This window comes from Cynocephalus volans, chromosome 1 (assembly GCF_027409185.1).
Source record: "Cynocephalus volans isolate mCynVol1 chromosome 1, mCynVol1.pri, whole genome shotgun sequence".
NCBI classification, from domain to species: Eukaryota; Metazoa; Chordata; class Mammalia; order Dermoptera; family Cynocephalidae; genus Cynocephalus; species Cynocephalus volans.
Genome location: NC_084460.1, coordinates 18,838,626 through 18,865,669, shown reverse-complemented (window position 1 = coordinate 18,865,669; position 27,044 = coordinate 18,838,626). Strand labels below are relative to the sequence as shown.

Sequence of the window (27,044 nt, the reverse complement as noted above, 5' to 3'; positions counted from 1 at the left end):
CTTTTCATTTATTTAGATCTTTAATTTTTTTCAGCAATGTTTTGTAGTTTTCAAAGTATTGCACTTATTTTGTTAAATTTATTTCTAAATACTTTATTCTTTTTGATGCTATTATAAGTGGAATTTTTTTCTTAATTTCATTTTTGGATTGTTCATTGCTGGTGTATAGAAATACAATTTAATTTTTATGTATTGATCTTGTATTCTGCAATTGTGCTGAACTCATTTATTAGTTCTAATAGTTTTTTAGTGCATTCCTTAAGATTTTCTGTGTACAAGATATGTCATCTGTGATTTAAAATATTTATACTTCTTTCTTTACAATCTGATGTCTTGTTTTATGTATATTTTTTTTTGCCTAATCGCCTTTACTAGAAATCTGGAAATAATCAGCCTTTATTTTCACCTACCTATAACTGAAATTTTACATTTTTAAAATTATGAATGTAAACAGTAATTCACAGTAATATTAGGGGTGCCTGTGACTCTCATAATATAAATCAAAGACATTTTCATATTTCATTACTTTTGTTTTAGATCTGTCAAAATATTTTTATGCACATTAGTACTTTGAAATTATGGTCATCATCAGATTTACCATTAAATCTCATAATTCAATGAATTAATAAAATGATAATAAATATTGAGACTATTACATGTATTTTCCATATTTTGATAACTTGCTAATATAATTGATTTTTCATTGTTTTTGTTTATACTTTATTTTATGCATGTAAGAGGACATCTCTAAAGGAGACCAATGGCACAAAAAAGCTCAAGAAAATATGACAGTATCAGGAATTACTAGTGTCACTGATCCTGGAATCTAGAGAACGTTCTTTCTTCACTGATGCTCTTTAGGATTATCCAAAAGGGCAGGCACGTTCTCGTCAATCCTTAGGACCCTATGCCTAAAAGCCTAGCTTCTAAATCACAGATGGGGAAAAGGAAGTATTCAGCGATTCAGATACTGAGTATTTTAGTCTTTGTAAAAGCTATTTTAGTCTTTAGTAAAATAAACTCCTCCTATGCTTTTGTTCTGGCAGGTACCTTCTCAAACCAGATTTCATGAGGCGGCCTGATCGAACATTCGATCCCTTCTCTGAGACACCTGTTGACGGGGTTATTGCAGCTACGTGCTCAGTGCAGGTGAGGGCCTTCCTCATCATGGAGTAGTAGAAATGTGAATGCAAATGATCCTGGAAAGAAATCACTACTAAAACATTTAACGTCAGATTGAAAGATCCATGTGTTGCTCTCAACTTTGACTTTAAATGCCCTCTTTTTTCTTACGAGACACTTTTATGTCACTCATAAAGTTATTAGCTATTTTGATGAAAGACATCATCAAAAAAGTACCTACTATATGATTCAATTTATACGAAATTCTACAAAAGGCAAGCTGTAGTGACAGATAGTAAATCAATGGTTGCCTCTAGAGAGAGATGGAAGGAGGGATGGATTTGTAAAAGGGCATAAAGAAACTTTGGGGGAAGATGGAAACATTTATTACCTTAACTGTGGTGATAGCTTCACAGATGTGCTCTTATATCAAAACTGACCTAACTGTACACTTTAAATATGTACACTTTATTGTATATCGATTGTACCTCAAAAAAGTTGTTTCAAAATTATTAGCTTTAGATATTGTGAAAAAAACTAATAAATTGTTACAGTCATTTGGAAAGAAAATGAAAAATAGTCTTTCTGTAGCTTTATAGTAGATATAATTTAACACTGGTCTTTGCAAATATATAACACTGTCATAGCTGATGAATGTTAACGTCAGTAAAGAATAACTGGCAAATTCTAGCAATCCTTTTCTTACTGTGTGTCTCTTTCACAGACTTTTAAAATAATTCAGTAATAAGTACAATGTGATAGAATTTCACAGCTATGAAGGGATCTTAGGTCTGAATTCATCATTTTATTTTATAAGTGCAGGCACTTAGGTGAGATGAAGATGCTGTAAACACTATTTCTTTTCATTATATGATTCAAGTATATTTTTTCTTGTTCTTTTTCTAGACAGTTCTAGAAGGTAGAACCTCTGCCTAGAACAATTTTTTTTTATATATAGTAGTTGCTCAATAATGTTTTGGTTTAAAAGGAAATAAATACATTATTTCCACAGATAATTGAAATTCCCCCAATAAACAGAATTTCTTACTTCCTGATTATTCTGATGATTACACTTCTCTCTCGCCCTGTTTCTGTGTTGCTGCAGGTCATATCAGGTCAATTTTTATCAGATAAGAAAATTGGCACATATGTAGAAGTGGATATGTATGGACTGCCAACTGACACAATACGTAAGGAATTCCGAACTCGCATGGTTATGAATAATGGACTCAATCCAGTTTACAATGAAGAATCATTTGTGTTTCGGAAGGTAGGACATTTTCAGTGTCTCCAACTCACTCTGCTAACTCGGGGCCGTGTTTTAGTGTATAGACACTACATGATAGAGGGACAGTTACTCAACTCGCAATGTCTCTTTTCCCCTTCTTCTGATGGATGACTTCAGTAGCTATTATACGATTGTTGTTTCTGTTTGCACTGTTTGGTTTTGGTCCTCCTTTCATCCTTGGAGGAGCCCAACTTCTACGTGGCAAAGCCCAAGCTCCAGGTTTGCAGTAAGTATGCACTTAGATTATGTCCTCTATTGTGGACACCATCCTACATGGTGAGTTCTTCCCTGCCCTGGCAGTAGCTGGTAGCTTGCACTGTTCCTTTAGCCAAGAGGTCAGGTAAAATGCTGCACCCCAAACTAAGGTCAATAAATGTCATTACATGGGTGAGTCAGTATTTCCCGGTCCCGCCAGGAAAGTGCAGCACCTGTTATTACTTACAGATTCTGTGCTTCATGTACTGTTTTTGGCGTTTTATCCTTTTCTCCCAGTACTGTGTGCTGGATCCTAAGAGCAATCAGACGTTCTCTCTAATATTCAGTTTGTAATCTCTTAATCATTTTCCCCTTCGTTTCTTTTTTGTCAATTGAAGGTGCTTTGAAAAATCCACACATTGGCAGTGCTGTTTCCAAGAATGTCCATTTTTCTCCTTTTTTTGGCCAAAATGATTTCTTGCTGCTCCTTTAGGCACAGATTTTCTAGGTGGTTCTGCTCCGTTTATTTATTTATTTTTTTTTATTTATTTTTTTTTAAATTTTATTTTGTCGATATACATTGTAGCTGATTAATGCTCCCCATCACCAAAACCTCCCTCCCTTCTCCCTCCCCCCCCTCCCCCCCAACCATGTCCTTTCTGTTTGTTTGTTGTATCAACTTCAAATAATTGTGGTTGTTATATCTTCTTCCCCCCCCCCCCCGGTTTGTGTGTGTATGTGTGTATGTGTGTGTGTGAATTTATATATTAATTTTTAGCTCCCTCCAATAAGTGAGAACATGTGGTATTTCTCTTTCTGTGCCTGACTTGTTTCACTTAATATAATTCTCTCGAGGTCCATCCATGTTGTTGCAAATGGCAGTATTTCATTCGTTTTTATAGCTGAGTAGTATTCCATTGTGTAGATGTACCACATTTTCCGTATCCACTCATCTGATGATGGGCATTTGGGCTGGTTCCAACTCTTGGCTATTGTAAAGAGTGCTGCGATGAACATTGGGGAACAGGTATACCTTTGACTTGATGATTTCCATTCCTCTGGGTATATTCCCAACAGTGGGATGGCTGGGTCGTATGGTAGATCTATTTGCAATTGTTTAAGGAACCTCCATACCATTTTCCATAGAGGCTGCACCATTTTGCAGTCCCACCAACAATGTATGAGAGTTCCTTTTTCTCCGCAGCCTCGCCAGCATTTATCGTTCATAGTCTTTTGGATTTTAGCCATCCTAACTGGGGTTAGATGGTATCTCAATGTGGTTTTGATTTGCATTTCCCGGATGCTGAGTGATGTTGAGCATTTTTTCATATGTCTGTTGGCCATTTGGATATCTTCCTTAGAGAAATGCCTACTTAGCTCTTTTGCCCATTTTTTAATTGGGTTGCTTGTTTTCTTCTTGTAAAGTTGTTTGAGTTCCTTATATATTCTGGATATTAATCCTTTGTCAGATGTATATTTTGCAAATATTTTCTCCCACTCTGTTGGTTGTCTTTTAACTCTTTTAATTGTTTCTTTTGCTGTGCAGAAGCTTTTTAGTTTGATATAATCCCATTTGTTTATTTGTCCTTTGGTTGCCCGTGCTTTTGGGGTCGTATTCATGAAGTCTGAGCCCAGTCCCATTTCCTGAAGTGTTTCCCCTCTGTTTTCTTTAAGAAGTTTTATTGTCTCAGGGTGTATATTTAAATCCTTAATCCATTTTGAGTTGATTTTAGTATACGGTGAGAGGTATGGATCTAGTTTCATTCTCCTGCATATCGATATCCAGTTATCCCAGCACCACTTGCTGAAGAGGCAGTCCCTTCCCCAGTGAATAGGCTTGGTGCCTTTGTCAAAGATCAGATGGCAGTAAGTGTGTGGGTTGATTTCTGGATTCTCTATTCTATTCCATTGGTCAGTGTGTCTGTTTTTATGCCAGGACCATACTGTTTTGGTTATTATAGCTTTGTAGTATAGCTTAAAGTCAGGTAGTGTTATGCCTCCAGCTTTATTTTTTTTGCTGAGCATTGCTTTGGCTATTCGTGGTCTTTTATTGTTCCATATAAATGTCTGAATAGTTTTTTCCATTTCTGAGAAAAATGTCTTTGGAATTTTGATGGGGATTGCATTGAATTTGTATATCACTTTGGGTAGTATGGACATTTTCACTATGTTGATTCTTCCAATCCAAGAGCATGGAATATCTTTCCATCTTCTTGTATCCTCTCTAATTTCTCTCAGCAGTGGTTTGTAGTTCTCATTATAGAGATTTTTCACCTCCTTGGTTAACTCAATTCCTAAGTATTTTATTTTTTTGGTGGCTATTGTAAATGGGCAGGCTTTCTTGATTTCTCCTTCTGCATGTTCACTATTGGAGAAAAGAAATGCTACTGATTTTTGTGTGTTGATTTTGTATCCTGCTACTGTGCTGAAATCATTTATCAATTCCAAGAGTTTTTTTGTAGAGGTTTTAGGCTGTTCGATATATAGGATCATGTCATCTGCAAACAGGGACAGTTTGACTTCATCTTTTCCAATCTGGATGCCCTTTATTTCCTTCTCTTCTCTGATTGCTCTGGCTAGTACTTCCAACACTATGTTGAATAGGAGTGGTGAGAGTGGGCATCCTTGTCTAGTGCCTGTTCTTAAAGGAAAAGCTTTCAGCTTTTCCCCATTCAGGATGATATTGGCAGTGGGTTTGGCATATATGGCTTTAATTATGTTGAGATACTTTCCCTCTATACCTAACTTATAGAGGGTCTTTGTCATGAATGAGTGCTGAACTTTATCAAATGCTTTTTCAGCATCTATAGAGATGATCATATGGTCCTTGTGTTTGAGTTTATTAATATGGTGTATCACATTTATTGATTTGCGTATGTTGAACCAACCTTGCATCCCTGGGATGAATCCCACTTGATTGTGATGAATAATTTTTCGTATGTGTTGCTGTATTCTGTTTGCTAGTATTTTAGTGAGGATTTTTGCATCTATATTCATCAAGGATATCGGCCTGTAGTTTTCTTTTTTGGTTATATCTTTACCTGGTTTTGGTATCAGGATGATGTTTGCTTCATAGAATGAGTTTGGGAGATTTGCGTCCGTTTCAATCTTTTGGAATAGTTTGTAAAGAATCGGTGTCAATTCCTCTTTGAATGTTTGGTAAAATTCTGCTGTGAATCCATCTGGTCCTGGGCTTTTCTTTGTTGGGAGCCTTCTGATAACAGCTTCAATCTCCTTTATTGTTATTGGTCTGTTCAAATTTTCTACGTCTTCACGGTTCAGTTTTGGGAGCTTGTGTGTGTCCAGAAATTTATCCATTTCCTCCAGATTTTCAAATTTGTTGGCGTATAGTTGTTTATAGTAGTCTCGAATGATTCCTTGTATTTCAGATGAATCAGTTGTAATATCGCCTTTTTCATTTCTAATTTTTGTTATTTGAGTCTTCTCTCTTCTTTTTTTTGTTAGCCATGCTAATGGTTTGTCAATTTTATTTATCTTTTCAAAAAACCAACTTTTTGATTCGTTGATCTTTTGAATTGTTTTTTGGTTTTCAATTTCATTCAGTTCTGCTCTGATCTTAATGATTTCTTTCCGTCTGCTAACTTTAGGATTGGATTGTTCTTGTTTTTCTAGTTCTTTAAGGTGAAGTGTTAGGTTGTTCACTTGCCATCTTTCCATTCTTCTGAAGTGAGCATTTAATGCAATAAATTTTCCCCTCAATACTGCTTTTGCAGTATCCCACAGGTTTTGGTATGATGTATCATTGTTTTCATTAGTTTCAATAAACTTTTTGATTTCCTGCTTGATTTCTTCTTGGACCCATATGTCATTAAGTAGAATGCTGTTTAATTTCCATGTGTTTGTATAGTTTCCAGAGTTTTGTTTGTTATTAATTTCTAGTTTTAATCCATTGTGGTCTGAGAAGATACATGGGATAATTGCAATTTTTTTGAATTTATTGAGACTTGATTTGTGACCTAATATGTGATCTATCCTGGAGAATGATCCATGTGCTGATGAGAAGAATGAATATTCTGAGGTTGTTGGGTGGAATGTTCTGTAGATATCTGCCAATTCCAATTGGTCTAGAGTCTTGTTTAGATCTTGTGTTTCTCTACTGATTCTTTGCCTAGATGATCTGTCTAATATTGACAGTGGAGTGTTCAGGTCCCCTGCTATTATGGTATTAGTGTCTATTTCCTTCTTTAGGTCTAATAGAGTTTGTTTTATAAATCTGGCTGCTCCAACATTGGGTGCGTACATATTTATGATTGTTATGTCTTCTTGATGGATCCGTCCTTTTATCATTAAGTAGTGTCCCTCATTGTCTCTTTTTATGGTTTTTAGTTTAAAGTCTATTTTGTCAGATATAAGAATAGCCACTCCAGCTCGTTTTTCTTTTCTGTTTGCATGGTAAATCTTTTTCCATCCTTTCACTCTTAGTCTGTGTGAATCTTTATGGGTGAGTTGGGTCTCTTGTAGGCAGCATATAGTTGGGTCCTGCTTTTTGATCCAGTCAGCCAGTCTGTGTCTTTTAATTGGGGAATTTAAGCCTTTAACATTAAGAGTTGTTATTGAAAGGTGTTGATTTATTCCTAGCATTTTATTGGTTGTTTGGTTGTCTTAGGTGTCTTTTGTTCCTTGCTTTCTGATTTACTGTTTGGTTTCTTTGTTTGTTGGTTCCTTAGGTTGTAGATAGTGTTTTTGTTAGCTTGTTTTCTCTTCATGAATGCCATTTTTATTGTACTAGCGGGTTTTGATTTTTCTTGGGTTTTTATGGCAGTGGTAGTTATTTTTCAGGAACCAAACCCAGTACTCCCTTGAGGATTTCTTGTAAGGGTGGTCTTGTGGTAGTGAACTCCCGCAGTTTTTGTTTGTCTGAGAAATATACTATTTGCCCCTCATTTCAGAAGGATAGCCTTGCAGGGTAGAGTATTCTTGGCTGGCAATCTTTGTCTTTTAGTATTTTGAAAATATCATCCCATTCCTTTCTAGCTTTTAGGGTTTGTGATGAAAAGTCTGATGTTAACCTGATTGGGGCTCCCTTATAGGTGATTTGACGCTTCTCTCTTGCAGCTTTTAAGATTCTCTCTTTGTCTCTGAGTTTTGCCAATTTGACTATGACATGTCTTGGAGAAGGCCTTTTTGGGTTGAATACGTTTGGAGATCGTTGAGCTTCCTGGATCTGAAGATCAGTGATTTTTCCTATACCTGGGAAGTTTTCTGCCACTATTTTGTTGAATATGTTTTCAATGGAATCTCCATTTTCCTCCCCTTCTGGAATACCCATGACTCGGATATTTGAGCGCTTGAGGTTGTCTGATATCTCTCTCAGATTTTCTTCCATGTCCTTGATTCTTTTTTCTTTCTTTTTGTCTGCTTGTGTTATTTCAAACAGCCCATCTTCAAGTTCAGAGGTTCTCTCTTCAACTTCGACAAGCCTGCTGGTTAAACTCTCCGTTGTGTTTTTTATTTCGCTGAATAACTTCTTCAGTTCAGCAAGTTCTGCTACATTTTTTTTCAGGAAATTGATTTCCTTGTATATTTCCTCTTTCAGATCCTGTATACTTTTCCTCATTTCATCATGATGTCTAGCTGAGTTTTCTTGTATCTCATTCAGTTTCCTTAGAATTATCACTCGAAATTCCTTGTCAGTTATTTCAAGGGCTTGTTCTATAGGATCTAGAGTATGAGATTTATTAACTTTTGGTGGTGTACTTTCTTGATTTTTTGTATTTCTGGTGTCTTTTTTTTGGTGTTTATTCATTGTTGCAGGGGGTTTCACAGTCCACCGGTTTAAGACTAATGACTAACTAGGATGTTGCTGTGGTTGCCAATTTGGTATGGCTCCCGCCGTGACTGCTCAGTTGGCCTCTAGTGTCTTGTGTGTGTGGTTGCCTCGGGTCTTGGGCTTCTCCGGGGAGCCACCTTTCTGGTCAGCTTGTACTCTGCTGGGCTGGTGGATCACGTACCACAGGGTGTGTGATCTCTGTTGAGCTTTCGCTTTCTGTACAGGACTTCTCCCCGTTCCGTGTGCTCTGGCCCAGGCTGTTAGATCGTGCAGTGGTGACCCCACCGGGTGTGTGGTTCCTGTCGAGTCTCCGCCTCCCTGGCCGCACGTCTCCCCCCTCTGTGCACACTGTGCTGGGCTGGGGCGTGTCTTCTGCACCCCTCGTCTATCAGCTGGGCCTTCAAGACCCTGCTCAGCACCGCCTCGCCCAGGAAGTCTACCAGGTTTCTGCTAGGCACAGACGACCGGTCTCTCTGGGTGCCTTTGTAGCACTGTGTAGATCTTTCTCGGGTCTTGTTCACCTTTGTATCCCCCCGGTATAAACCGAGTCTAGTGCCCGCCTGCAGCCTGCTCTCCGGCAGGTTCAAGCGGACCTGGGAACTCTCCTACCACACTATTCCCAACCAGAAATTCGTTAGGCTTTTTTCCAAACTGGTGGTCGCAGAGATGGTATCTGCCTCCCAGTAACAGGAAGTTTACCGGGGCGGAGTCCAGGGTGTGGTGGAGTGACAGTCGGCCTGCCCCTACTTCCTAGCCCTCCCAAAACTGGTCAGGACGCCCCACACCCCCAGCCCTGCCAGAGAACCGCGGAGGGAGTGGGAGAGGAGGTCGGCCCGCAGGGTCCGGAAAGCCCCGCGCCAGGCCAAGCAAATGGGCTCAGTGATGGCCGAGCAGGGCGGAGCTGCCCGCACCTGGGAAAATGGAGGCAGCACCTTGGCAGTGAGTGGCCTGGTGGTGCAGGCGGGAGCCGCGTGGGCATCCACCCCCCGAACAGAGCTGTGCCAGGGATCACTCACAGTGCTGTGCCAGGTCGGGCGCTCGCTCTGTCTCTGGTTTGTTGCCTTCCGTGTTCTCGGCGCTGCCGCCTCGGGCTGTTCAGTCGCGGCGCCGCTCGGGCGCTCCCAGGAATCTTCTTTAATGCCGGCCTGAAACCTCGAATCCTGAATAGGGCAGCTGGCCGCCTTCAGCGCGGCCCCGGCCTCCGGGATCCTGGCTGCATCCACCGCAGCCCTGGCGCCGTGTTCCCTGTTTCAAGACTTGCTTTTGCAGCTAAGAATCAGTTCTTTTCCTGCTGCACACTTCAAAGCTGTTGCCTGTAAATGAAGCAGCCTCTCCTCCCGGGGGCAAAGTGGCGTTGAGCCCCCACGACCGGCCAGCAGCAGCAGTCCTCCCTTAAGAGATGGCCAGAGGAAGGTCCACAAGTTTCCCGGCTGCCTGAGGCCCAGTGGCCACCTTTTCCACCTCAGCTACTCCGCGCCAGCCGCCGCAGCCGCCGCCATCTTGAAACTCCGCCCCTCTGCTCCGTTTATTTGTCATGAGACACAGATAATTGGCTTCTTAACAAAGTAGGGATTATCCTTTTCAGAATAGAGTAACTGTCTTACAGAAACCAAATTAAGGGAGATCAACGTAGGTTTGATAAAACAAGCCATTTTGAAACTTAGGTTCCCCCTGTGATGTGAATACCATTACCACACCAACCCCAACATCACTCTGTCTACTTTTGTGAGGATGTGGTGTGAATCGCTTACACAGCTGTGATTTGTCTTCTTTTTCTTCCCTGGTTTTTCCAATTTGTCATAGCTCGATCTGTTGCTGGTATGGCTAGTGTTCTTTGGCATAATGAGCAGCCCCTCACATCACACATTCTTAGAAATTCTGAAAGTTGACTCAGGCGTTCTTTGTTTTTGCTGAGTAACACGATACCCATCTTGATTTTTATATGTAATATTTCTGGCTCCAGAAACAAGATGCCAATTCTGTATCCTTCCCTGTTCTTCAGAAGTCAAATTGCCTTTCATTGATATCAAGTTCTTTAGCTTTGTTTTCTTTCCAGTTATTATGGTTGGGTTTTTTGTTTGTTTGTTTGTTTGTTTGTTTTTGCACTAATCTCCCAAGGTAAAGGTGGCAAAGCCTAAGGCCCCTGATCACTGCGTGAGGAACACGAGTGAGGCACGTTGACTGAATTGTTGCTTGATATCTCCTCCTCATCTTCACGAAGTTGGAATTAAATCATAACTTCCAGTTGTAAATAGCCAACCCATCTTATTGGCAGGAGTAGATGTCTTGGGATCAAAGTGTATTAATATTTCGAGCTGCCCCATATTACTCTGTTTAATATCCCAAAATGTGTTGAAAACTGAGTGCAGGAAACAAGGAGAATCCAAATTTACATATCAATTGTCTTTTATACATGAAACATTTCTTCAAATACACTTTCTATATTCTTAAAAACAGGCAGAGCTGGATGTCAGATGCAGCCCAGGTAGTAGACAGGTCACAGGATTAGGAGTCAGGATCCCTCTTTCCCAGATCCCACTCTGTCACTGACAGTCTCCAAGATTAAGGAAAGTCACTTTATTTCTCAGGGTCTCCATTTGCTCACCAATTCTATGGGTAGGGACAGAGAAAGATGAACGGTTGGAGTAGTAATCTTTAACATCTATTTCATTTAACATTTTTGATTAGGCAATTTCCAGGAAAACTATTCCATTTGCCTTTCTCAATGTCTTGGGCATTGTAACTTATACCATACACTTTAGGAGTACAAATTGGTTATGGGCTTATTTTTACCATGAAGGAGCATTTAAGAGTAGTATGGATCTGGTCCAGATTCCTAGAGCCTTGGTGCTTGGGAGCTGCATTACAAAACTCGGTGAAAAGCCCTGCTGTTTGCTTGCAGGTGATCCTGCCAGACCTGGCTGTCTTGAGAATAGCCGTGTATGATGACAACAACAGGCTGATTGGCCAGAGGATCCTTCCACTGGATGGTCTCCAAGCAGGCTATCGACACATTTCCCTTCGAAATGAGGGCAATAAACCATTATCACTGCCAACAATTTTCTGCAATATTGTTCTTAAAACATATGTGCCTGATGGATTTGGAGGTAAGATAAACATCTAGGTACAGAATATGATATAAATTTTGTTCTAAATTACAAAACATTTTGCCCATACTTCAAATAATAATAATAATGTCTATTCCTGCCAGTGCTGCAAACACTAGTAGCCTTGAAGAAATTAAGGATAAATAGTAACTTCAGGTTTCATAATGGGAAATGAAAGGGCAAGGCTCAATTATCTTTCAAGTCCTTTCTTATTTTAAAATACTGTAATCTTATGTTGTTTATCAATTTTTACAAGTATGTTTTGTACAGGATGTACTTTATACTGGCAATCAAAGTGGGGAAAAGACACTAGAAGTGTGAAACCATAGAAGTGTTATCAATTTGCATCACTAAAAGATTTAAATTGATCTCAGCTATCAACATTCCTGAATTGTCTTCCAAATCCACAAGAGAGTTCAATATCATAAAAAATCCCAGTCATCAATCCGCATTGGCTTTAAGGGACTCAGTAGAAGAAATCAAAAGCTAAATTAAGTCATAGGATTTTGCTTACACCCAAACATGTTAACTTTTTATAACCCCCAACTAAGCCAAGAACATTTAAAGAAAACAAAGATCCCCTATATTCTCATCTGTCGAACCATAAGAAAACGGTATGGCAGAGTGACTGCATCAAATTGATGAAGGACTCAAATCCTAACTCTCCACTGCTGGCTGGGCGACTTCGGGATCATGATGTAACCTCTCAACCCCCTCATTTCCTCACGTGGGAAGTAAAGATAATACTACCTTCCTCCGCAGCATTCTTGTCAAGACCTCATCTTTACAGTATGTGACGTAGCAAGGCTCAAAAATGTGTATGCGCATGGGTGTTGGTGGGGTGTGTGTCTGTAGATACAGATATAATTCCTGCAGTATACAGGAAACACATCACTATTTGGTATGTGGAATATGGTGTTATTTTATTTTTTGTTTTTAGTAACTTATACTTCTCTGGAAGGCAGATTTTCTGCAATTAATCCTCAACTTTAACAACCTGATTACAGGTTCAAAAAGTAAATTAAGCTATGAGGATTTTTCAGTCACAAAATGCAAAGTAAAGACTCTGTCCTCCTTCCTCTTCATTTTTCATAAAAACAAGCACGTTAGCAGCTACAACATCCAGTAACAGAAGAACCCATAAAGCAGGCTGGAGGGGGTGCTGTGGGACTGGGTAAGTGGATCAGAAAAGGAGATTGCAGACCGTAAGCATGTGCAGGAGCTGCAGCATGTGCAAACCAGACACCTGCCTGCACTGCAGCACAGGGATGGCCACAGGACATCAGCCCGTGAATTAAATCGTGTTCCACATACTGGGGCTTAGGAAGCAGGGAGCATGAAATAAATACCTAGCACATTTTAGAAATAGTTGTATAAACCCATGTGGTGGAAGATTTAAAAGTTTTGTCTATGCATGAGTTAAATTTCAAGTGAAACTCTGTAATTCATTCCTGGGCAATAAGCCATTTGAATAGAAAAGGGAATGAAATTGTTTGCTGAACTTTGTGCCAAGCACTTTACATAAAGAGTCTAAAAATGTGAAATTGTTCAGAAGGGATGTGGGCGATATGTAGATCTGTGCTGAAGAAATATCGGAATTTATAATGTAGTTTATTACCAATGTCAACATTCAAGTATGGATCCAAATTAATGTCTTTAATAATAGTCCTGCAAGTGTTCTTTTTAGCATGTCATTGTGGTTGCTTACTTTTTATCAGAAGAATTTGACATTTCTGTACTGTGTGCAGTTGATGTCAATCTCAGATTTGACATTCAAAGACAGTTTATTCAGAATTATCTGGTCGTCTCTTTTATATGCGAAGAAACCGAGGGCAGACATTATGAGGTGTACGGGTCTTACCTGAAGATGACAAAAAAACACAACCAGAACTGTCTTTTTCTAAATTTCTGATCTTCTGTACAGCCTCTTCACTTATATGATATGTTCATATTTTATCTGTTAAACTAACCTACATTTGGATCTGAGTGATTATGTGCTGAACCAGTGGGGTAGGAAATCTATAGAGATCATGTTTCCCAGAATATAGATGTTTTCAGTTGATTCTGTAGGAACAAGTTCAAAGTGAAACTGCACAATCACTCTCCAGCATTTCCTAGGAAGAAGAAAGGACGTTGTCAGTATACGTCATCAGATGTTTATTTAGCTAAAGAAAGATAATGTGTCTTCGTTACTTTGGTCCACAGGTATGTAGCAGGTTTATTCTGTAAATGGTAGGGTAGCCAAAATATGTATCAGAGAGAGATTCTGGCAGCAGAAAGAATAAAATAAGGGTCACCCATAAATCCCCTGCACAGAGAGGACTATTGTTTACTTCTGATCTCATTTCTTTTCTCTATTCCATTTTTAATAAAATTGGATATTACTATGCATACTTATTTGAAATCCTAATTTCTTTTTTTTTCACTTAAAGGAGAATATTTTCTCATATCATATTTTCTCACATGAAATATTTTCATCTTTTTATCAGCCACATAGGATTCCATTTTCTGTATATTATAATTTAGTTATTGATAGACATTGAGGTCATTTCCATTTTTATTTCTTATAAACAACATTGCATGCATCTGAGAACCCTAAATGTAAAGCTTTGGAAATATTCATGATCATTTCCTGAAGATGAATTCTTTGAAGTGGATTTGTTAAATAAAGGAATATGTATGTATTGAAAGCTTTAGATACAGATTGTGAAATAACCCATCAGCAATGTTTGAGATATAATTTTTTTAACAGTTATTAGTTTAATCAGGAAAAATAGTATTTTATTGATGTATTCATTTTTAAAAATGTGGTTTTTTCTCACAGGAAAAGATTTATTTAACCATTATTGTTTAGTACCTACTTTATGAATGGCCTGTGTAAAAGATGTAAAATGGAAAAAGTCATGTAGCTTACCCTCAAGGGTTCCTATTGAATAATTTTGGCACCTTAAAGAAAATATTCACATTTTCAGGGTACTAAATAATTTGGCAAATTATATCTTCTTCCAAGGTGGGTCAGATTGTCCAAAATCACTCCCCAAGTTTGGATCCAGTAAGCCCTCTTATGTCTTAATCATGTTAATATGATTAAGTCCCAACTCTTATAGTTCACCAAATACTAATAATTATTAATTTCTTTAATCAGATTTTAAAGAACAAATTTAATTGTATTTGCAAGGTAATATGAAAATAACAAGTAGAGAAATGTTTTAAGTCAATATTTGTTTCAAACTCAGAAGTGAATAAAGAAATAAAGCAACCCTTCCTGTAAGCCTGCTATCTAGATAATTCTTGATAACATTTTTAAATAAAGTAATGTCTTATACAGTAGTTCATCCTTACCTAGTGGGGATGCATTCCAAGACCCTCAGTGAATGCCTGAAATTGTGGATGGTACCGAACCGTACATATAGTACATTTGTTCAATTTGATAACTGAAACAGGTAAGTGACTAACAGGTGGGGAGTGTATGCCACATGGATATGCTGGACAAAGGGATTTTTCATGGCCCAGATAGGATGGAACTGGACAGCGGCACAAGATCTCATCAAGCTAAACAGAACAACGTGCAATTTAAAACTTATAAATTGTTTAGTTTTGAAATTTTTTATTTAATATTTTCAGTCCACAGTTGACTGTGGGTAACTGAAACTGTGGAAAGCAAAACCACGAATAAGGGGGGACTATTGTAATGTAATTTAATGTAAAATAAAATGAATGTCTTAAAACAATAGAAGGTTATAAAACATACTGCATATATAGGTATGTATATCTAAGTATGTACATACATAAATATAAAGTGTGTGTATTTATCTATACACATACACATGTGTGTGTATATACACATGCTTTTAAATTTAACCAAAAGGGATAATATATCATGGAGAACATTTCATGTCAGTGCATAAAAGGCTTTTTTATTCTTTTTAAAGATCGTATAGTATTCCATTAGGTGGCTATACCACTGTTTCTATCTAGCCTTTTAGATTGGATCTATATGTGCTCTCACACTTATACACAGGCTGCCCATTCTCACTCACAATAGCCAATTTTGGCTTCTAAAAAATTCTTAATTTTTGTCAGTAAGGGTGGAAATGGGACCTCATCATTTCAATTTGCATATTTATAATTATGAATCAGGTTGAACATATTTTCATATGTCTCTTGGCCACTTGTATTCCTTTTCCTAAAAAATCCCCTCTAGCATCCTTTGTTTTTTATCGTTTTTTTTTAAATTGGGTTGTTCCTCTTTTTCTTAGGCAATTTTTTAAATCAAATTTTAATTTCCTTGAAAGATCTCTCTAATAATTTCCAAAGTGGTCTCAAGTACATTCTGACATCTAGATAAATTACTATGTAAGTAATGGTTGGGGATTCAAAAACTGTCTATTTCTGGCTAATAGCATGCTGTTTCTTTGCAGCCACCTAGCAGGTACATAAAAACACTGACTACTGGTTGTCTGACTTCGCATGACTTATGCATAACTTTTCACCTTTCAGTGTTCTCATTGCAGCACAGCATAACAGTGGTCCCCTCCTCATAGGTGAGGATCAGATGAGCTCTTGGAACAATGCCCACCCACAGAAACCCCTCCATTAATTTTTAAATTTCTATTCATTTTTAACAAGCTAAAGAAAATTCTATTGGTTATAGTATTTTCTTCTCCCTAACTTACCCTTTGGTTTCTGTAAAATGCCATAGTAAATGATTGTGTCATAAGCAATTCCTCATCTTCAGAAAAATCTCTTAATCCTGTGCTAAGACATTTCAGAATTCTAATACTTAATAACATTACCATGATTGTCATTAAGTACCAACAACTCTGTGTTCTATGTGATTTTTAAATGTATTTTAAATGTCAGTAATGTCAGGTGGGTGGCATCATTTTATAGAAACAAGAAAAGTGTTCCTAAGGCTTTTCCAAGTTCAGATGATTCCTTAGGTAGGGCTTGGGTGTTTATAGGAGCTTCTGGACACCTATTTATTGGGGTCCTGTTCTGTGAGGTCATCATATGATGATGAATCCCACTGATGAGAACATTTGCTTCTTTTGCAATTGTTCATAATTAGTCTACCCCCTTGCATCTGGTGGTCTTTAGAGACTTTGGACTCTGGGCTGCCCAGTTCCCTCCCGGCATGAGCTAGGTCTCGAGCCCATTATTCCTACCGTCTCTCTTCCACTTGCAGTAGTTCTCTGTTTCCCTTCCTTGCCCTTCAGGGAGCAGAAGCAGGAATTTCAGTGTGGTTGCTTCTCATTACTATACTATAATAACTCCCCAAACACTCAAAGAAATAACAGGGCAAAGATGAGCTTCTGAACTCATAGTTCTGTTTCTAAGCAGGTCGGGCTGAAAAACAGCAATGAAATCTCTTAACTGTTGGAGACTAAATTTTGACTTGAAAAAAATGGTTACATATAGGAGAGAGATGACTGAGAATGAATCAAAAAGCCTCAATTTAATTTTTTTTCAATATTATGTAAAGAGAAACAGTTCTATCTTTTACTCCCATACTCATACACCAGATAGAAGTAGTAGGCTGGGGGCTAAGCGACATTCTTCCTTTGTCAAATCCAGAGACTGGGACTACTAGGCTTGACTTTGCTGCTTTATCTGTAGGTGCAAACACCACTGATGATGGTGTTGCCCATTGCACAGCTTTATCACTGTTAGCCACTGCTCCTGGTGACAAGAAAGAGTTCCAGGGCTAATGACAATTAAATGTGTTGGTATTTCTTTTTTTCCCACCTCTCTGTTGCTTTGGGTGGGTTTTCTTTTGTATTCCTTCTATTGTTACTAAATGGTAGGGAGGAAAGCAAATAAGAGAGTTGAGTCTACACTTCTGGAATAGGTGGAGCATTAGCATTGTGTTTAAATGTCACTAGGAGCTGTGTTTCATGGGCCTCTCAGCACTTCATTCCTCTCAGCACTTCAGTGATAAGTGCATATCATTGCTTCTATAACTGTAGATTTCATCTCTTTTTCTGCATCTATGCTATTTTACCCAAGCAAAGAGGAATGACCCTTTGTTTATTTGCCCATTTCCCTTTCTGGTCTTCCCTATGATTAAATGTCACCTCTCCCCCAGGGTGATGGAGATGCAAAGGGTTATTCAAAGCCCATTTCTTCTGAGCAGTGAGAAGCCCTGAAGGGGTTAATTTCCAGGAACCCTCAAGAGAGAGGCATTCCTCCTCAGAAAATTAACACCGAACTCTGGTCGTCTCTCTGTATTTATTCTTCAGGCAGGAAAGTTACAGAAAAGGAACATAGGTAGTTACAAAAGAACAGTAAGATAATTGTCATTGCAACAATCATTAGGTTTGGTTGCACCAAGGACATCTGCCCTTGGAGCCAGCAATTTTGCTGTGTTACAGTTCTTTATCTACAACAGAGACTTTAGCCTGGGGAAAGTTTCCTGTCTTTTGCAAGCTTAAGATTTCTATGTGTAATTTTAAAAAGTTAGGCTATACCTGAAACTGGGCTTTGGAAGCTAGGCACTGTGAAATACATTTGCTTTATAAATGTTAGGATTCTCCACAATTAAAGATATGTCACAGGGGTGGGGGATGGGGGAAGTGTTTCTTGTTCACACCACCCAGCGTCAGAACAGGGTTGCTTTCTAACCACTTTATGAAGATAGTTGGCTGTTTCTTACATCAGATACTTCCAGAGGAAGAACATCCTTAATTAAAATGCCATTCCTGGGGTATAATATCAGGACTTCCTGATGCAATTTATGTACTTATATGAAAAAATTACACAAGAATATACAAAAATGGAAGTAGTTTAGTTAAGATGGAAGGATTATGGATCATTTCATTCTTCAATGCCTTGCTTTATTGATTTTATAATTGGGAAAGACCTACCTCTACCTGTTCTAAGCCTCCCAAATTGATATATAAATTTTGCCTAATATTCAATCCCATTGGTACATTTTAGTGAGGGCTAGACTGTTAGGAAATAATCACTTGTTTATCTTTGGTGACATACAATCAGTTTAGGGGCCTGAAGAGAATATATGGCATTTTTGAGGCAATAACTACCATAAAACAAATACCCTTACCCATCATTCTAACTTCTATGAATTTATCCCATGAACATATACAAAGGTATGCTATGAAATGTTCAAGGACATTTACTACAACAATATTTTAATAGCAAAGAACTGGAAAGTCTCCAACTGCTTATCAATAGGGTACTGGTTAAAGAAATTATCACCACTCAGAAAATGTAATATTTAGTTAGCTCTTATAATTAATATGGTAGATCTATATTGTTGATTTTCATGTCTCTTTACCAATTCCTCCTTTCCCCCTCCCCCAATTTTTTTCTTAATTTGATGCAGAAAATTATGAACCCATTTGGAATCTAAAAAATATCTAAAAGGATGCAAAAAAATGGTTAACAGTTACCTGTCAGGTGTAGGATTGGCAGGAGAGGAAGTTTTAACTTTTTGTTTTACGTATTTGAATGTTTACTTATGTGCATATGTTATCTTCTATCACATAAAATAGAAAAGAAAAAAGAAGTATGTGTCCTGTGTTCTGAGAAAAATTATCTTAAGAATATAACGAGGAAGGTGATTCTGCTAGGGAAAAATTTATAAACTGGCACAATTTTTAAAATTTGTAAATTATGTAGTGTTTTAAGTTGATGAGAATAATTATTTTTTTCTGTAATATTGGTTAATTGTGCAAAATTATATGAAACTCTGAAAGCACTTGGAACTCTTCAAACAGTACAAAAGATGAAATTTTACTGTTTTTTAAGTGCAAGTTGTAGCTGAGAAAACACTGGAGAAGTATTTTATCTACCACGGAGCCAAAATTGGCTTTAAATATGCTTTAGCCTTTTGTATCTAAATATAAGACTTAGTGCTGGTGGCACCTACTATGCTTCGAGTACTTTTACTGTTCATCATCTCTGGATTATCACAATAACATGGCAGAGTAGCTAGTATCTGCCCTAATTTTCAGATGAAGAAACTCAGGCTGAGAACATTCATCAACTGCTCAAAGTCACCCAATTAAATGAAGAGTCATGAACCCAAGGCAGTTCACTTGGTTTGCCCTGCCATGCTGTCTTCTTTATTTGGGGAAGAATTAAGGTGAAAACAAGAGAAAATCATCTGGTTTTTGACCCTTGCCTTGTTTCTGGTTTTCTGCAACTAACTGTAGTTTCCTCACTGAGTCTTATGTCCTAGGAGAAAATGCTTAACAAAAAGCGTAAGAGGTGTCCAGGAGTATGGAGAGTTTATTAGCTAGATATTCTTGGATATTTTTAGTAAAACAGAGAATTAACAGCTCATTGATTTCTTTTTCCAGATATTGTGGATGCTTTATCAGATCCAAAGAAATTTCTTTCAATTACAGAAAAAAGAGCAGACCAAATGAGAGCTATGGGCATTGAAACTGTAAGTAGAAATGATTGATTAAAGACATCTGAGTTGGGGAAGTTTGGTTGTCAAACAGTGATTTCAAAACCAAGATAAAGTAATAAATTAATATAGTAAGTTTAAAGAGAGTTTTTAAAGTTGAGTTTATCAGTTCAACCAAAGTGCCAAGGGTCTTCAAGAGTGTAGCATATTTAATAAAATGTGACCACCATCAGAAAACCCCACTTCATCACCAGGGGCTTAACTCAAATCTGGGAACCTCTGCCCCATTGGAAATGAAATGGAAAACATCCATGATTCTTGTAGGTAAGTTTTTGTAGGATGTTTTTGTGATACACTGAAATATCAACTAACCCAGTTCAGCGAATTAATGAAAGTGGCATTTATTATTGTTTCTTCACTTTTTACCAGTTTGCATCCCAACCTTCTCCCATTCCATTGCACACTTGTGTTGTTTGTTTCTTTGTTTTTAAATGTTCCCTTTACCAAACTCCTCAGTTTGGAGTGGAAGCAGCAAGCAATCTCTCCAGTAGCTAGGAAAAGAAAAGGTATACACTCCACTTGTTCAGGAGATGGATCGTCTTTCCTTGGCTTGATCCTTTGCCTTGAGCCCAAGGCACCCACATAATTTTTGCTCCTTCCAGGCAAAGATTCTTTCAGAGAGTGGAAGTCTGGGAAAGGGAATTGGAGAGGTTGAGTGGTAGAGACTGGATTCAGTAAAATAAAGAGTCTGCAAGATATTTGACCTTGAGTGGCATTCGTTTGGGTCAATGTAAATGTTTCTGTCCCAGAGTGACATAGCTGATGTGCCTAGTGACACTTCCAAGAATGACAAGAAAGGAAAGGCCAATACTGCCAAAGCAAACATGACCCCTCAGAGTAGCTCTGAGCTGAGACCAACCACCACAGCTGCACTGGCATCTGGCATGGAAACCAAGAAAGGTAAGGGAGAGTCACTGGGCTCCTTCCCTGTTCAGTCTTTTTTTTTATCATTATTTTAACTTATCAATATACAGTGTAGTTGATTTTCATGTCCCTTTACTGATTCCTCTTTCCGCTTTCCCTCTCCCCCCTCCCACCCATCAACATCATATCTGTTCACTTGTCTTAGCAAGTTCAAGGAATTGTGATTATTGTGTCTTCTTCCCCACCCCATCCCCCCACTGTTTGTTTGTATATGATTTATTTATTTATTTTCAGCTCCCACAAATAAGTGAGAACATGTGGTATTTCTCTTTCTGTGCCTGACTTATTTCACTCAATATAATTTTTTCTAAGTCCATCCATCCATGTTGTTGTGAATGGTAGTATTTTACTCTTTTTTTATAGCAGAGTAGTATTCCATTGTGTAGATATACAACAGTTTCCTTATCCAGTCATCTGATGATGGACATTTGGGCTGGTTCCAACTCTTGGCTATTGTAAATAGTGCTTCAGTAAACATGGGAGTACAGGTATCCCTTCAACATGATGATTATGAAGGTATTTAGAATTGTTTATTTTGCCAATTTTCATTGCCCCATAAAACTCAAAAGCAGCATGTTTTCTTGATGATCGAACTGCTTCATTTCCCTGAGTGTTTAATAGAGAGTCCACATTTGTGTTTCATCTGCTAGAACCCCTGCACCTTAATTACATGGAGTACCATACACATAGTTTTAGAAAATATTTAAATTCAGTGCTTTTTGTGGGGAAAAAAAAAAGACCTCTCACACAGTTATTTTGCTACCTTATCCCCACTCTCTTCCGCATACTGCCACAAGCACTTATCTGGACAGGGAATAGACTCATGAACCGTAAGAGTCTTGACTATTTAGACATTTCTAAATCCCCTTATTGATAATTTAGCCCCATATGTAGATATTTAGCATCCATGGTTCATTTATTTGTAAAATTATCACATGAGCACTTGAAGGTCAATTCCATGTGGTTACCTGTGGATGAAACAAAGATCCCAAAAAGTGTCATTACAAAGAATGATGTGTCCTGTGTGCTAATATTTAGCAGAAATGTAGGGAAACAACTCTGCTGATTATTTAAAATTGGCTTTCAATTTCTGCAAAGAATGTGATTCGTATTTTCATGAGGATTGCATTGAATCTGTAGATTGCTTTGGGTAGTATGGACATTTTCACAATGTTTATTCTTCCAATCCAAGAGCATGGAATGTCTTTCCATTTTTTTGTGTTCACTTTAATTCTTTCAACAGTGATTTATAGTTCTCATTGTAAAGATCTTTCACCTCCTTGTTTAAATTGATTTCTAGGTATTTTATTTTTTTGGTGACTATTGTAAACGTTTTTGCTTTCTTGATTTCTTTTTCTACTAGTTCATTATTGGAGTATAAAAACGCTGCTGATTTTGTGATATTGATTTTGTATCCTGCAACTTTCCTGAAATCACTTATCAGCTCTAAGAGTTTTTTGGTAGAGTCTTGATTTCTTTTTCTGCTAATTTATTGTTGGTGTATAGAAAAGCTAGTGACTTTTGTATATTGATTTTATATCCTGCAGCTTTACTGAATTTACCAGCTCTAAGAGGTTTTTTGGTGGAGTCTTTAGGTTTTTCTATATATACAATCATGTCATCTGCAAACAGGACAATTTGATTTCTTCTTTTCCAAGTTGGATGCCCTTTATTACTTTCTCTTGCCTAATTGCTCTGGCTAGAACTTCCACAGCTGTGTTAAATAAGAGTGGTGAGAGTGGGCATCCTTCTCTTGTTCCCATTCTCAAAGAAAATGCTTTCAGCTTTTCCCTATTCATGATGGTACTGGTTTGTTATATATGGCTTTTGTTGTGTTGAGATTCTTTCTATACCTAATTTGCTGAGTGTCTTTATCATAAAGCAATGTTGAATTTTGTCAAATGCTTTTTCAGCATCAGTTGAGATAATTATATGGTTTTTTTCTTTGATTTTACTGATGTGATGTATCACATTTACTGACTTGCATATGTTGAACCATCCTTATATCCCTATGATGAATCCCACATGATCATGGTGTGTTATTTTTTTGATATGTTGCTGTATTCTGATTACTAATATTTTATTAAGTATTTTTTATCTATGTTCATCAGAGATATTGACCTGTAGATTTCTTTTTTTGTTGTATCTTTGTCTGGTTTTGGTATCAGGTGATGCTGACCTCACAGAATGTGTTTGGGAGAATGGCCTCTGTTTCAATTTTTTGGAACAGTTTGAAGAGAATTGGTATTAATTCCTCATTAGAGGTCTGGTTGAATTCAGCAGTAAAGCCGTCTGGTCCTGGATTTTCTTTCTTGGGAGACTACTGATTACTGCTTCAGTCTTGTTGCTTGTTATTAGTCTGCTCAGGTTTTCTGTCTCTTCTTGTTTGAGTCTTTGTAGTTTGTATGTGTCCAACAATTTATTCATTTCCTCCAGGTTTTCAAATTTGTTGGCAGATAGTTTTTTTATAATAGTCTCTAATGATTGTATTTCTGTTATTGTTTGTAATGTCTCCTTTTTTGTTTCTGGCTTTTTTTGAGTCTTCTTTCTTCTTTTTTTAGTTAGCATAGCTAACCACTTGTCATTTTGTTTATCTTCTCAAAAAACCAATTTTTTGTTTTCATTGGTCTTTTATGTTGTTTTTGGGATCTCTGTTTCATTTAGTTCTGCTCTGATCTTAATTATTTCTTTCTGTCTATTTTGGGATTGATTGTTCTTGTTTTTAAAAGTTCTTTGAGGTGCAACATTAGGTTATTTGAAATCTTTCTATTCTTTTGATGTAAGTTTTTATTGCACTAAATTTCCCTCTTAGTACTACTTTTGCAGTATCCCACAGGTTTTGGTATGATGTGTTTTTATTTTAGTAAGTTTCAAGAAATTTTTTGATTTCCTGCTTAATTTCTTCTTTGACCCATAGGTCATTCAGGAACATGTTTAATATCCATGCATTTGTATAGTTCCTGAGTTTTGCTTGTTATTGATATTTAGTTTTAATCCATATGGTCCAAAAAGATTCTTGAAATGATTTCAATATTTTTAAATTTGTCAAGACTTGATATGTGATCTCACATGTGGTCTATTCTGGAGAATGTTCTGTGTGCTGATGAGAAGACAGTATATTCTATAATTGTTGGATGAAATGTTCTGTAGATATCTGCCAGGTCCAATTGGTCTAAAGAGTGGTTTAAATCCTGTGTTTCTCTGTTGAATTGTTGCCTAGATGATCTGCCCAGTGCTGAGAGAGTGGTATTCAGGTCTCCTACTGTTATCATATTGGAATCTATCTCTTTCTTTAGGCCTAATAGTATTTGCTTTATATATCTGAGTGCTCCAGTGTTGGGTCCATGTATATTTATGATTGTTAGGTCTTTTTGCTTGATATGTCTCATTATTATTGTATGATAGCCTTCTTTAACTCTTTTTATGGTTTCTGGTTTAAACTCTATTTTATCCAATATAAGAATAGCTACTTCTCCTCATTTTGGGTTTCCATTTGCATAGTATATCTTTTTACATCCCTTCACTATTAGTCTGTGTGGCTTTACAGGAGAGGTGAGTCTCCTGAAGACAGCATATAGTTGGATCTAGCTTTTTAATCCAGTCCATCAGTCTGTGTCTTTTCAGTGAGAGTTTAATCCATTTACATTTAGTGTTGTTGTTTAGAGGTATTATCTTACTCCTGGCATTTTATCAATTTTTGTTTGGATGTTTTAAATATCTTTTGTTCCTTTCGTCCCCTTTTATTGATTGTCTTTGATGTTTGTTGGTTTTTTGAGGTGGTAAGATTTAGTTTCTCTCCTTTGCATTTTTGTTCTACCAGTGGGTTTTGTTCCTTCTAATGTATTCATGGTAGGGATTATCCATTTTGGATTCCAGATGCAGGATTCCCTGGGGAATTTCTTGTAGGGCTGGTTGTGTGATAGTGAAGTCCTGCAGTTTTTGCTTGTCTAGAAAATACACTATCTCCCTCATTTATGAAGAATAGCTTTGCTGGGTATAATATTCTCGGCTGGCGGGTTTTTTCTTTTATTATTTTGAATATATCATCCATTGTCTTCTGGTCTGTAGAGTTTCTGTTGAGAAGTCTGCTATTAGTCTGATAGGGTTTCCCTTACAGGTGACTTGATTCTTTTCTTTTGCTGCTTTTAGGATTCTTTCTTTGTCTTTGAGCTTTGCCAGTTTGACTATAATGTGTCTTGGAGAAGATCTTCTTAGGTTGAATCTGTTTGAGCCTCTTGGATCTGAAGGTTCGTGTCATTTCCTATACCTGGGAAGTTTTCCATTATTATTTTGTTGAACAGGTTTTCAATGCCTTTTTGTTTCTGCTTCCCTTCTCAAACACCCATGATTTGAATGTTTGTTCACTTAAGGTTGTGTACTAGCTCTCTTAGATTTTCTTCATTTTTTTAAATTCTTTTTTTTCTTTTTTGTCCACCTGGGTTATGTCAAAAAGGCTATATTTGATATCAGGAATTATTTCTTCTGCTTTTTCTAGCCTGCTGCTTAAGCTCTTGCTTGTATTTTTTATTTTGCTGAATGAATCTTTCAGTTTCATGATTCTGTTACATTCTTTTTTAAGGCATTAATCTCTTTGTAAATTTCCTCCTTCATATCCTGGATTATTTTTTTCTCATTTCATTATGTTATCTGAGTCTTCTCTTATCTCCTTGAGTTTCCTTAAGATAGTTGCTTGGAATTTCTTCTCAGTCTGCTCTATAGGGTCTGGTATTTGAGAATTACTGTATCCTAATATTCATATGGAACAACAAAAGGCCCTGTATAGCCAAAGCAAACCTGAACAAAAAAATAAAGCCAGAGGCATTACACTACGTGACTTCAAATTATACTTCAGATTGATAGTAACTAGAACAGCATGGTACTGGCAAAAAAATAGACACTCAGACCAGTGGAACCAATGGAAGAGAACCCAGAAATCAATCCATGTACTTGCACCCAACTGATATTTGACAAGAGGAACCATAGCATACATTGGGGAAAGGACTGCCTCTTCAATAATTTGTGTTGGGAAAACTGGACATCAATATGTAGAAAAATGAAACTAGACTTGTACCTTTTTCCATATACCAAAATCAACTCAAAATGAATTACAGACTTATATATAAGACCCAAAACTATAAAACTACTGAAAGAAAACATAGGAGAAACACTTCAGGAAGTAAGACCAGGCAAACACTTTATGAACAAGACCTCAAAATCAAAGGCAACAAAAGAAAAAATAAACAAATGGGATTATATCGAAACAAGAAGCTTCTGCACAGGAAAAGAAACAATTAACAGTGAAAAGACAACCTACAGAATGGGAGAAAATATGTGTAAACTATGCATCTGACAAGGGATTAATATCCAGAATATACAAGGAACTGAAACAACTTAACAGTAAAAAAAGCAAGTAACTTGCTTAAAAATGGGCAAAAGTGTGGAATAGGCATTTCTCAAAGGAAGATATACAGATGGCCAAGAGACACACAAAAAAATGCTCAATGTCATTAAGTATCAGGGAATTGCAAATTAAAACCACATTGAGATATCATCTCTTGCCAGTTGGACTGGACAGTATCAAAAAGACAGAGAATAACAAATGCTGATGAGGAGAAAGGGGACCCCTCCCACACTGTTATTGGGACTGTAAATTAGTGCAGCCATTATGGAAAACAGTATGGAGGTTCCTTGAACAATTACAGATAGAACTGCCATATGATCCAGCAATCTCACTGCTGGGTGTATATCCAAAGGAATGGAAATCATCATGTCAGAGGGATACCTGCACTCCCACCATGTTCATCACACCTCTATTTGCAATAGCTAAGAATTGGAACCAACCAAAATGTCCATCAGCTTACAACTGGATATGGAAAATGTGGTATATATACACAACGATGCCATAAAAAGAAATGAAATTCTGCCATTTGCAGCAACTTGGACAAAATTAGGGAAAATTATGTAACATGGGCCGAGCCCGTGGCGCACTTGGTAGAGTGCTGCGCTGGCAGCGCGGCAACGCTCCCGCCGCGGGTCCGGATCCTATATAGGACTGACCAGTGCACTCACTGGCTGAGTGCCGGTCACGAAGAAACGACAAAAAAAAAAAAAAAAAGAAAAGAAAAGAAAAGAAAATTATGTAACATGAAATAAGCCCGGTACAGAAAGAGAAATACTGCA

At 37.4% G+C, this 27,044-nt stretch overlaps 1 protein-coding gene across 1 annotated transcript in view; it reads left to right on the top strand.

Annotated features, from left to right (window-relative positions):
- The window catches only part of PLCB4 (phospholipase C beta 4), a 404,723-nt gene that overhangs the window by 334,796 nt on the left and 42,883 nt on the right, over positions 1–27,044 (top strand). The window contains exons 25-29 of the mRNA XM_063092112.1: positions 1,047–1,149; positions 2,228–2,392; positions 11,299–11,503; positions 19,828–19,916; positions 20,690–20,840. Coding sequence (XP_062948182.1) covers positions 1,047–1,149; positions 2,228–2,392; positions 11,299–11,503; positions 19,828–19,916; positions 20,690–20,840 — 713 coding nt within the window. The remainder of the gene's footprint in view (positions 1–1,046; positions 1,150–2,227; positions 2,393–11,298; positions 11,504–19,827; positions 19,917–20,689; positions 20,841–27,044) is intronic.